The following is a 12,591-nucleotide window of genomic DNA, read 5'->3' as shown; positions in this document are numbered from 1 at the left end:
TTAACATATCACCTGCTTACATAGCTACATTTTTTAGGAGTACTGACTTCCTGACTTGGTCCATGTACAGATATGTGGGATCCCCTTCTCTGACTCTCACTCATAGATGGTTTTACCTCTGTCCTTTGAGATCCACATCTAATCATGATAATTTTCACCGTAAAATGACCATTGACTGCATGATCAGCAAGCTCCCTCTAGTGGTTAGCAGGTTTTACTAGGGCAGTGATCTCCAAACTGCGGCTCAGAGACCGAATGTGACCTTTTGCTTGCATTTATCTGGCTATTGGGGCACTATTCCTTTCAAAGATGGAGCAATAATTCCTGCACTTACATCAACAATGGGACAATATTCCTCCCACTGACACCAACAATGGGGCACTATTCCTCCCACTGATACCAATGAGGGGACACTATTCCTCCCACTGACACAAATGATGGGGCAATATTCCTTTCACTGATTCTAACGATGGGGCACTATTCCTCCCACTGACACCAATGATGGGGCATTATTCCTCCCACTAACACCAATGATGGGGCACTATTCCTCCTACTGACACCAACCATGGGACACTAATAATTCCCCTAATACCAAAGATGGGACAATGTTTACCTCCACTGAGGACATTTCCTACTCCCACTGCCCACGGTCAGCCCCCCTAACGTCTGAAGGACAGTAAACTGACCCTTTATTTGGAAAGTTTGGAGACTCCTGCACTAGGGCGAAGAGGAAGCATGAACATTTTTTGCCAACAACTGAAAGTGTTCTATAGGTTCTTCTAAGACTTTTTTATCCCCAAAGCAATTATTATGTTATTCTTACTTTCAAAACTTCATGTTGAAATTTCTTGGTTGTTCTTGTGTGCACAAAGAGTGACCATTGAAGGGTGGAGATTAAAAGCTCACTTTCATGTTAGAGGACCCCCAAAGGGGAGCTTTGTACTTAGATCACCTCAATAATAATTTGCAATGGATGCTGGGCTTTGTAATAATAAAAGCCAGCACTATCTGAATGTTATTTATTTGTAGTTCAAGTATAACCAATTTATTAAGACAACCCTATATTTACAAGACATCCTCTACTATTAAAAAGTAAGAATGGCAAGCTCCACCTCTTTTAGGTCTATTTTTAGTTCAACAGCCTTTAAAGATTAGTATGGAGCTTGTATAGAATTTGCCACAAATGCTGAATATGAACTATAGTAATTCATGTTTACACAAATAGATAGAAATATATTTTTAATTTTTTAACATAATACTACATGATGCCTTTAAAAACACAACATGAGTTGGTCTGCTAATTTCTGTTGACTCTAAATTAATTTAGTTATTCTATTTTTAAATCATTAGGTCCTGTACACAGTGGCAATTAAATGGTGGCACACAGTGAGCATTTGTTACAATAGCCTTAAGCTAAGGGGCTATTGTCAAATGGCTCACTATACCCTTGTAGTTACTAAAGTACTGTATCATAAATAAAAAGAAAAACTAACTGACATTGTTGTTTGATTTATAGGCACTTCTCTCCATTGCGGATGACTCTGCTCTCTTTCACATACATCTACCTCCTGTAAGCAAGTGTTCATATGTTCATATATCTTAGAGCTGGCAAATTAGCTGGAGTTATTTAGGCTGACTTACTAAAAGAGTTGAGAATGTTCAAACAATAATATTCCCTTTAATTATCCAATCATGTGAAAAGATGTGGAAAGCACATTCATATTTACTCATTTAATCTGCAAGCGACTAGATCATTGAAGTAAATATTCACACAATTTATTTTTTAAAGATTATCAACTCCTTTAGTAAATCAGCCCAATTATCTCACTTAAATGTGTTATAACATAGACCTCTTATGTCACTTCTATCCAAAATTGCTGCACAGTGGTACAGTGGCAGACCATGCTGCAGATATAAATGCGTAATTACAGGGATCAAGAGAAAAATATAGCCTAAAAAATATATTACAAGGCATGGTGCTGATTTTTTTTTCAAAGCATTTATTTGAGATTTGACCTGAGAAGCAATAGAGCACAGACTGTCACCATCAACTTTAACTGTACCTTTTCTATTAGCTCCTGGTTTCGTTTCATGAAAAGTTGTTTTTCTTCCACCCAATGCGAATCCTGTAAACACCAAAATTATGATATTGTCATATTAAACATGAGAACAAAACAGTAAAAAAAGAAGAACATAAGTCCAGTTGACCAATCCAACAACCACATCCCCACTAGATATATGAAAAACAGGAAAAAGAAGATAGGATTTTATCAGTGCTGATGAATAAAACACTTAAGAGTATAATATATTGTATTAGGGAATTTACATAGGAAAAATGTTAACTCGACTTATCATACTAACCTGCCCCTTCTCCGCCAAAGCCTTTTCTAAGTCTTCAATTTTGGCTTTGTAACGCAAAGCCTCTGTCTGCATCTGTTCCTGTATCTGTAAAATATTGTAAAAAAAAAACGTTATAATGCATCATTCATCTCATTCATCTCTATCTAATAAAATGCTGCTCTCTGCAGGCTGAATCTCCCCCCACAGATATAAAGAAATTGCATTACTGGGAAGTCTACACATTGGAACATGTTATTTGCTCACATCTGGGATTCTTGGGCTCTTCCCATCACAGATTGACTTCCCTTATTAGTGTTCACCCTTAAAAAGACTTTGTCATCAACCTAAAAAAACTGCACGCAAACGAACAAGAAAATTAAGTATTGTACATGATTACTTCGTTCTTGTCCAAAATAATTTTTTTTTTATTTATTTGCCTTTGAACTTAAAAGGGAATTTGACTACTCCAGGAGAGTCAATTTCCTAGGACAACCACCTCTATCCTTGTCTCTTCTAGGAGTGTCTAATTACTCTCTGTGGTGGCCAAGTTCTATTATGGATGTGAGATTGGGGTGATTAAACTCAAGCTGTAGGTGTGTTTACAATGAGTTGCGCCAGTCCAAAACTGTATTTTTAGCGCATTGTAAGCCACTTTTATTTAAACAAACGGAAAGTTCATATGTAGATCAGTTGCCCATGCAGGGGTTTCTTCCACACATTATATACAAATGAAAAATACTGAGCCACCTGGCTCAATTGTTGGCAGCACTGCTGCTTCTCTTACCAGTTTCTCTGACTGTATAATTCGGTTCTCCTGGATGCTTGGCTCTCTAGCCTTTAGCTGCAGCACCCTGCTGCACGGTCCACATCTGGCCCATTGATTGGGGTTCTCTTGACATCCCGAAAGGAGCCAACCTGAGTCCTGGAGCTGGGACCTGCTGGCTCCTGGCTTCTGGTTGGGGCACCTCTTACTCCTCAATGAAACCCACTATCTCTTGGCTTCTGGCTGGGGCAACTCTGATCCCAATGGTTGAGACCCTCTATCTCTTGGCTTCTGGCTGGGGCATCCTGACTGCGGGTGAGACCTTCCGTCTCCCATACTGGGAGCAGTCTCCAAACTAGACACAGTCCTGAGCTTTCCCCAGACCTGTATATACAGTATACCGATCCTGCACACCTGTGCCGCTCAGACAGGTTGCAGGCATCTGGCAAAATTCAAACACGATTGAAATTTCGATCCAGAATCACAAAATCCAGAGGAAGCCAAAAACACAACTCTGCTCAGATACAACAATCTGGAACTTCGCATTAACCCTAAATGTGAATCCTGTGTCACATGTTCCTATATTCTACCCATAACAGAGCCTCCCTCTGTCACACAGAGTGTCACTTGAGTGGGCTGACAGCTTTAAAGCGGACCTTTTGCTTTTGCTTTATGGTTACAGTGTTCCCAGACTTCTTCAGTCTTATGAGGGCAGCAAGGCAAGAGCAATGCAAAAAAGCCAGGGTGTGAATGTAACCAACTGGCATCTTTGGGCCCACTGTCAAGCGCAGGAGAATTGGCGTTTGTTATCTCATAGATGCATCCTGGGAAATTTCTGTCATATGTGCCAGAAAGCAGACCCAAAGTTCCAGGAAGTAAAGGGAGATGGATTCATAGTGAAAATGGCTACCATGAGATGATGAGGAAAAGCCTGCAATAAGCTATAAGTATCCGTTTACATATTTCCATTACCAAAACATTTGTGTTGTTATTTTTATGATAAGGGTGAAGTTCCTTTTTAAGTCTGCTGGAGCTGCACACAACATATCCAAGATGGCAGTACCCAGCCTCAGTCTCAGGGCTTTTGTATGTCTGCACAAGGGAGGCTTTTACAGGTAAATAACACATAAATTATATTTTCTGCATATATAACCTTTATGAGAAATGTGTTGCTGAAACATTACAGGCAGTGGAGGCTCTCCTGCATCTAACACATCTGTGTTGAAGTATTGTGCTAGGATATGTAAATAACAGTTCTTATAATGCAATAATCATGCAGCAGCGAAAAAAACATAGTAAATATATTGGCATTTAGAATGAGTTTCGCTGTGTCCTTTGACGTGTTCATATAATGCTTGAATGCGTTTAACTGCATCACACTGTGTTTATATTTCATTTAATGTGTTGATGGTATGAAAAGTGCATTACAAAAGGCAGTATATGGAAATATATTTCAAATGCTTCTCCATAGCCAATCATTTCTTGCTTATTCAAAAAGTCAAGTAATATTAACAAACAGCTTAATAAAAAATAGAGCATAACTGAAGACAATTTTCAGGCTTTAACCTCTTGCCGACCGCGCATAGCCGAATGACGGCTTCACCGCGGCCGGCCAGTTCTGAGTGGACGTCATATGACGTCCTCCCAGAACGCGCTCTCCTGCGCGCCCCAGGGGGCGCGCACCCGGCGATCTCCGTGATCGCTGTGTCCTACGGACACAGCTGATCACGTGATGTGGTGAAAGGCCGATCCCGCCGGCCTTTTACCAGGTGATCAGCGGTGTCCAATGACACGCTGATCACAGGGAAATGCAAGTGCCGGTTCTCGGCTGCACTTTCCTCACGCTGTCAGATCGTGAGGAAAGTACTGCCGAGAACCGGCAGTTGTCAGAGCGGGGATCGGCACCGATCATCAGGGCACTGATGATCAGTGCCCTGATGATCGGTGCCCAGCAGTGACACCCGCAAGTTCCGCCCAGCAGTGCGCCCACTAGCCCCGCCCACCCGTTCCCAGCAGTGCCCCCACCTGTGCCCAGCAGTGCCCCCACCTGTGCCCAGCAGTGCACCCACCTGTGCCACTCTGCAGTGCCACCTACCTGTGCCCAGAAGTGCCACCTACATGTGCCCAGCAGTGCCACCCACCTGTGCCCACCCACCTGTGCCCACCAGTGCCACCCACCTGTGCCCACCAGTGCCACCCACCTGTGCCCACCAGTGCCACCCACCTGTGCCCACCCACCAGTGCTGCCCACCAGTGCCACCCACCAGTGCAGCCCAGCAGTGCTGCCAGTCAGTGCCACCAGTCAGTGCCCAGGGGTTGTGCCAGTCAGTGCTGCCAGTCAGTGCCCAGAAGTGATGCCAGTCAGTGCCGTCTATCAGTACCCATCATCAGTGTCACCTATCAGTGCCGCCTATCAGTGCTGCATATCAGTGCCGCCTATCCGGGACCCCTAATTAGTGCTGTCTATCAGTGCCGCCTATCCGTGCCACCTCATTAGTACTGCCTATCAGTGCCCTTTAGTGCTGCCTATCAGTGCCCATCAGTGCTGCCTATCAGTGCCCATCAGTGCCGCCTCATCAACGCAAATCAGTGAAGGAGAAAAAATACCTGTTTGAAAAATTTTATAAAAGAAACAAATAAACTTTTTTTTTTTCAAATTTTTTGCACTTTTTTTAATTTATAGCGCAAAAAGTAAAGCGCTCAGTGGCGATTAAATACCACCAAAAGAAAGCTCTATTTGTGAGAAAAAAATGATCAAAATTTCATATGGGTACAATGTTGCATGACCGCGCAATTGTCAATCAAAGTGCGGCAGCGCTGAAAGCTGAAAATTGGCCTGGTAAGGAAGGGGGTATAAGTGCCTGGTAGGCAAGTGGTTAAGTGATATTGCATGTTGATAAATCAGCACCAATGACTTCTACAATGCTTCCCGATTCTTATCATATTTAAAAACCCCACAAGGTTATTTAAAAAAACAACAACAATATAATCAAAGAGGGACCATGGTTCCTTCCTTTGTTTCCAAGTGGGAGACCTACCTAGGCTCTTCATTTTTAAAGGACAATTGGAAGAAGTATTTTCTCTTTGCTCATAACCTTTTCGTGTGTTCCTTTCATCAAGAAAAATAGCTATAAGATAATGTAACAGTGACAGACCCAACCGGTACAAGGGCATTTGGAGGGGACTATGGGCTAGCCTTCTACCCACTGATTACAGCCTATGGAGGAGACCAGGGGTTGTGTCTGCTTCTCCTAGTCAGAGCATGGAAAAAAGCTCAGTTCAGCCACTAATCACATGGAGGAAGCAGATCGGATGGATAATAATGTGAGAGCGAGGCTTGGATTAATTCTCTGAATAAAGCCCAATAAGCTTTCCTTCTGGAGTGGATGTAAAGGTGTAATATTAATCTTGTACAAATTAATGGCCAGAAGCAATATGGTGGCCCTCTTGCAGACTCCTCCACTTGGGACAGAAATATTTATCAACATTCTCCCTGAAGAAATCTATAAAGATAAATTAATTCCACTTTTTAAGACTGCTGGAACATTGTATGAGTTTTGTCTTATGATGACTTTTCTAATGAACAGATTATACAAGTGAAAGGCAAACAGCTGAAAGACAGCATGTGTAATGCACTTTGTATATCTAGGGTTGTGGGCTTGTTGCTGGTCTGTCTGGGGTGCGCTGCTGGCTGGCCTCGGTGCCTGGCTGTTGATTGGCTTACTGTTTAGTAGATCACTGTTAACTGCTAATTAGATTACTCTTTAATTAGTTCACTTCTAGATGTTAGCTGTTCATTAGATGTACTGATGATATTACGGTTTACAGTTTGCATTGTTTAGCATAATGTCATCAATCTCTTACCAGATTCTGTGTGGTATAAATTATGTGTGAGTTGACAGTAAAGAGTGTTCCAGTTTGCACCTAAGCTAGTGCCGTCTAGTTCATGGGTGCAATGCCCAGGTATAGTACCTTGTTCCTGTGTACCAGCGGTAATGAAGCAGTTCTCTGACGGAAGCACCCAGGTAGGGTACCATGCGGTCTGTCACAGTCTTTATGGTAAAGGATATAGCAAAAGGAGTAGTAGTTGCCATAAGCAGACTATCAGAGTAGGTAATAAACACCCAAGCAATGTAGCTCATGTGTAAAATCACATATTTTTATTAATCCCTTGTAAGGAAAAAAGAATAATATCCGTGGATAGTGGCTACTCTGGTAGTCTGCTTATGGCAACTACTACTCATTTTGCTATATATTATTATTTTTTGGTTTATGCCCACACCAATATTAGGTGCGATCTTTGAGCTCACTAAAAGGTTACCCCGTATATTTATATTTTTGAATATTTATGGCAAAGGACCCCATAAGTTTTGCACTGCATATATCCATCTATCGCAAATATTTGTTGGTTGTGTTCGGAGAAAGTGGGCATCTTCCTCAACAAATGTTGGAAATGCCGTTTGCTTTTTGGTTCTGGTAGTAGGTTTTTATTGTATATACTGTAAATCTATGTGTATTTCAGATGTCCAAACTACTGAAATCTCTCCTTTGTTAATGATCCCTGGACTCATATCCAAAAAAAAAAGGTATCTTGCGACACTGCCTATTGGCAGCCAGAATTGTCCTTTCTAGACACTGGAAGAGTACCTCTTCCCCCTTGCTCTTGGAATGGACCCAGGTTCTTAATGACATCAGGGAAATAGAAATTCTGGTAGCACAAAGTATATATCCTGAAAAACTCTACATTAACTGGACTTGCTGGTGAGCATACAGTGACTCTGCATACTTTCAAGCTTTCCTCAGTTAATATCTAGTCCAACTCTTTATTGTGCACTTGTTTTTCTTCTTTTATTGTTATAGATGGAGAAATCCCTAGAACATTTACTGTCTGGACCTAAATGTGTCTGGCTTTCCCTGGTTGCATTTGTGTTAACTTCACCGTCCCTTCCTCCTCCCCTGTTAATGATATTGTTAATAGAGTGTACTCTGTTGTACATCTCTCTTCTCAAGGACTCTTCGAAAAGTTCCTGAGGCCCAACACTAACCTGTTCAGATGTAAAGATTACATTTGTATATGGCTTTCAATTTTCCTCTGGAGAATCCTATATGTGAATTGTGTCTGTACCATTTACCTGAAAAAGAAAGAATGGCGCCGCGCTCCTATATAGTTGTATATACAGCTTATACTATTCAAGTGTATCAATATCAATATCAATGTCAATAATTGTGAATGGTGACTATATCACTAAACGCATAGATAATTTGCATAATGAATAATCCTAAGGTGATAGTGCCTTGATGGGTGCCATGGTGTCAATCCATGTTGCACCTCAATAGTGCTGTGTGCACTCTATACTATAAGTGCAAAAACATATACACATGTGCACGTGCTTATAATAGACAAATATAAATAAAAATACAAATAAAAGTCCTTCAAAATTATAGTGCAAGTGAATATTCTGTTCCTTCTTTCCGAGTGCTAGATGGTCTCCCTATATGCTCACCTCTATATTTGCCTGAATAGATCCAGGCAAATACGCTTGTTATCCTTCCAGGATAGATGAAATGGGATGATGCCCTTGCTCTAGCCGTCCCAGAAGGTGGATATGCATATAAATGGATCCTCCTGCTATTTCCTTTGTCTCCCTGTGTGTCAATGAATACACTGACCAGCTTTCTTGGGATCTCCCAATCCCCCTCCTGGGGTTACTTCCTCATTCACTCCTCCTTATGCCAATCAAATTCCCCCTGATGAAGTCACGTGACCCTGTGACGCAACGCGTAGGGGAGGGGCTCTGACGTCACGACATTGTACTGGAGAAGCGAGTAGATCCGAGCACAAGCGCAGGCAGACAGCACTGCAGGGGCAGCTGCAGAGTGATTTCTCCATACTTGCTGATTACCATTCATGCTTGCTGGGATCATACTTGAGCTGTATGCCATTGAGTAATACCTTATACTGGCAGAAATAAATCCATTTTTCATAAGGATAAGACACTATGGTCTGCTTTTTTCCTTTTTTGATGAAACACCCCATGAGCTGGCATAAGGAGGAGTGAATGAGGATGTAACCCCAGGAGGGGGATTGGGAGATCCCAAGAGAGCTGGTCAGTGTATTCATTGACACACAGGGAGACAAAGGAAATAGCAGGAGGATCCATTTATATGCATATCCACCTTCTGGGACGGCTAGAGCAAGGGCATCATCCCATTTCATCTATCCTGGAAGGATAACAAGCGTATTTGCCTGGATCTATTCAGGCAAATATAGAGGTGAGCATATAGGGAGACCATCTAGCACTCGGAAAGAAGGAATAGAATATTCACTTGCACTATAATTTTGAAGGACTTTTATTTGTATTTTTATTTATATTTGTCTATTATAAGCACGTGCACATGTGTATATGTTTTTGCACTTATAGTATAGAGTGCACACAGCACTATTGAGGTGCAACATGGATTGACACCATGGCACCCATCAAGGCACTATCACCTTAGGATTATTCATTATGCAAATTATCTATGCGTTTAGTGATATAGTCACCATTCACAATTATTGACATTGATATTGATATTGATACACTTGAATAGTATAAGCTGTATATACAACTATATAGGAGCGCGGCGCCATTCTTTCTTTTTCATTTATACACACTAGCTAAGTGAGTCAGTGTAAGTGCCAGCGCACCCCATACACTTAAAGATTTCATTACATGTTGTTTATTGAACACCTCGATTCATAATAGCTCACAAGTATTCACTATAAACATTCATTTGTACCATTTACCTATTGTACCATGTAATTTGGTACTGCATGTCAAGCAATTGTAACCTAGCCTCTAAAATTGTTTGAATAAAAAGTTATTTGGAGAGAAAAAATATAATCAATGTAGTTACCTTGGCCTCTCGCTCTGCATCTATGATACTGCCGGTATGTTCCTGGAGTAAAGCATAAGCCCTTTGTAGTGCCTGGTACTCCTTAGTTAACTGCCGAAATCTCAGCTCTGATTCTTCTGCTTGTAAACTCTTGATAAATAAAAAATTGGTCATGTTACTGATGTTGTCCATTTTAACACACTATTAAACACGTTACAAAGACACTTATAAAAGTTATTTCTGTGCTAACATAACTTTAGCTATGGCAATATGATTTCACAATACGAGCAGCATAGAAATATGAAATCATTTTTTTACATGAGAATCTATTTTACATAAGGATTTATTTTAAACTCTATGCTGGAATACAAGTAGATTCTTTTTCTTTGATCTTACAATAAATAAAAAAAAAATGACCAAGTGACTTTTTAAAAAATAAAATACAAAGAATGTGTAGTGTTGTCAACTGCAATCAACTTTAAAAATAATTTTAAAGTTGTTTATCAATGCACTTATAAGTGTTTTATGTTTTATAAGGGCTGCCATAGTGAAATTAAGCCACATGGTCCAATATTCTGAAATGAGAAAGAAGTACACTGTACAAAATATGTAGGCAATGGACACACCCCTGCCCAGGGGCAGACTGACAACTCATGGGGCCCCCCGGGCAATAGGGGATCATGGGGCCCCTGTGTCCTTGCCCAAACTCAAAAAAGCCTATGAAAAAGGTACCAGGGGCATCTCATGGGGCCCCCTACTGACCCTGGGCTCTCAGGCAGTGCCTAAGTTTCCAAATGGTCAGTCCCTGCCCCTGCAATGCCCCCAGTTAAGCAGAGCAGGGAAAAAAATAGTATGCAAAAATGATTGGTTAATCCCACACGTGTTTTTTCACAACTTCTTTTCATTTATACTAGTTCTTAACAATATGAAATGCAATATTTTAAAGACTGAATAGTAGTACACTTTATGTAGTTACAAATTGTTTCTGTACATCAGACCAAAAAGATGGACAACTGAGCAGAAAAAAAGGGACAGTCCCTCCAAATGAAAAAGTGTTTAAGGATATGTTTTTCACACATTACTATCATGTGACTGATCCTGTACTGAATGTCTGGTTTAGGATACTTGGCTGCTCCATATATGAGGTTTTTCATGTTACTTATAATGTAGTTGTAAAAAGACCGCCTATATAGGAACCTTTCACTATGGTGGCTTGGGTTCTAAGAAGTTTCAGGAATAATAATCTCCCGGAAAAAAACTTGAGAGCTAAATAGCAGCTTATTTTCCTCAGACCTCAGTGTAAAGTATCTGAAATTGCTCCAAGTTACCTCATCCAAGTCATCATCAGGTGTGGCTGGTGTTCTGTCTGTCCTATAGGATGCAACTGAAGAAGTTTCTGAATCCATTGAATCATCATCGTAACCAAACACAGTGTCCACTAGGTGTCTCTGCAACAATTGCAGTCAATTAAACTTACAGCAACATTGTATTGGAATCTAAGGAAATCACATCTTTATTGTGCTTACATTCTAAAAAGAAAGGGATCTGTTCCTATTGGATAAACAGGGTGCACACTGTATGGAGTAAAGAGTTTTCTGTCTCCTTGTCACAATTCTATCATAGCGTAGAGAATTGCTATGAATCCTGCAACTAGTAATAAATGCATGTGTGTTTCATAAGTAGAAGAGCAGTAGTCATGTTATATCAGGCTTATCATGCCTACAACCCTTTTGTATAATAGGATATCAATTCAGGCAGCAGGATTCACCCTAATTATAATACAAATATCAATTCAGGAAATGTGTTCATAAATGTCTATTCAAATAATGGGGAAGCAGAGTTTATTTCTGAGACACACAAGACAGGTCTCCACTTCACCACCTTATTAGCAAGAACTGAAAATTGACACTACTGTTTTGATGAGTTATCTGATTGTATGGAAAAATATACAAACACATGGATAGCTAATAAGTGCAAAACCGGAGACATGTGCATTGAGGTTATATAGTTACATACAGTGAAGGAAATAAGTATTTGATCCCCTGCTGATTTTGAATGTTTGCCCACTCACAAAAAATTGATCAGTCTAAAAATCGAATGGTAGGTGTATTGTAACACTGAGAAACAGAATAGCAACAAAAAATTCAAAAGCAATGCATGTCTAACAAATTATGCACGGATTTGCATGTTCATGAGGGAAATAGGTATTTGATCCCATTCACAAAACATGACTTAGTGGCAAATCTCTTGTTGGCAATCACAGAGGTCAGATGTTTCCTGTAGTTGGCCTCCAGGTTTCCACACATCTCAGGAGGGATTTTGGCCCACTCCTCTTGGCAGATCCTCTCCAAGTCATTAAGGTTTAGTGGCTGATGTTTGGCAACTCAAACTTTCCACTCCCTCCACAAATTTTCTATCAGATTAAGGTCTGGAGAATGGCTAGGCCACTCCAGGACCTTATTTATTTTAATTATTTATTTCAGGTACTTATATAGCACTGTCAATTTATGCAGCACTTTACATATATATATTATACATTCACATCAGTCCCTAGGGGTGTACAATCTAAGGTTCCTAACTCATGTTCATACATACACATACTAGGGCCAATT

At 40.5% G+C, this 12,591-nt stretch overlaps 1 protein-coding gene across 2 annotated transcripts in view; it reads right to left on the bottom strand.

Annotated features, from left to right (window-relative positions):
• Positions 1-12,591, bottom strand: part of JAKMIP2 (janus kinase and microtubule interacting protein 2) — a 167,803-nt gene that overhangs the window by 26,892 nt on the left and 128,320 nt on the right. For both annotated transcript variants that reach the window (XM_089673002.1, XM_089673001.1), the window contains exons 10-13: positions 11,308-11,427; positions 10,001-10,129; positions 2,362-2,445; positions 2,064-2,126 (exon numbers count right to left, since the gene is read on the bottom strand). In XM_089673002.1, coding sequence (XP_089529128.1) covers positions 2,064-2,126; positions 2,362-2,445; positions 10,001-10,129; positions 11,308-11,427 — 396 coding nt within the window. The remainder of the gene's footprint in view (positions 1-2,063; positions 2,127-2,361; positions 2,446-10,000; positions 10,130-11,307; positions 11,428-12,591) is intronic.

The sequence above is a fragment of the Staurois parvus genome, unplaced genomic scaffold (assembly GCF_062004578.1).
Source record: "Staurois parvus isolate SC_StPar_1 unplaced genomic scaffold, SC_StPar_1.0 ptg000133l, whole genome shotgun sequence".
In the NCBI taxonomy this organism is placed as follows: domain Eukaryota; kingdom Metazoa; phylum Chordata; class Amphibia; order Anura; family Ranidae; genus Staurois; species Staurois parvus.
The sequence above is the reverse complement of the archived record's forward strand: the minus strand, read 5'-3'. Positions and strand labels throughout refer to the sequence as shown.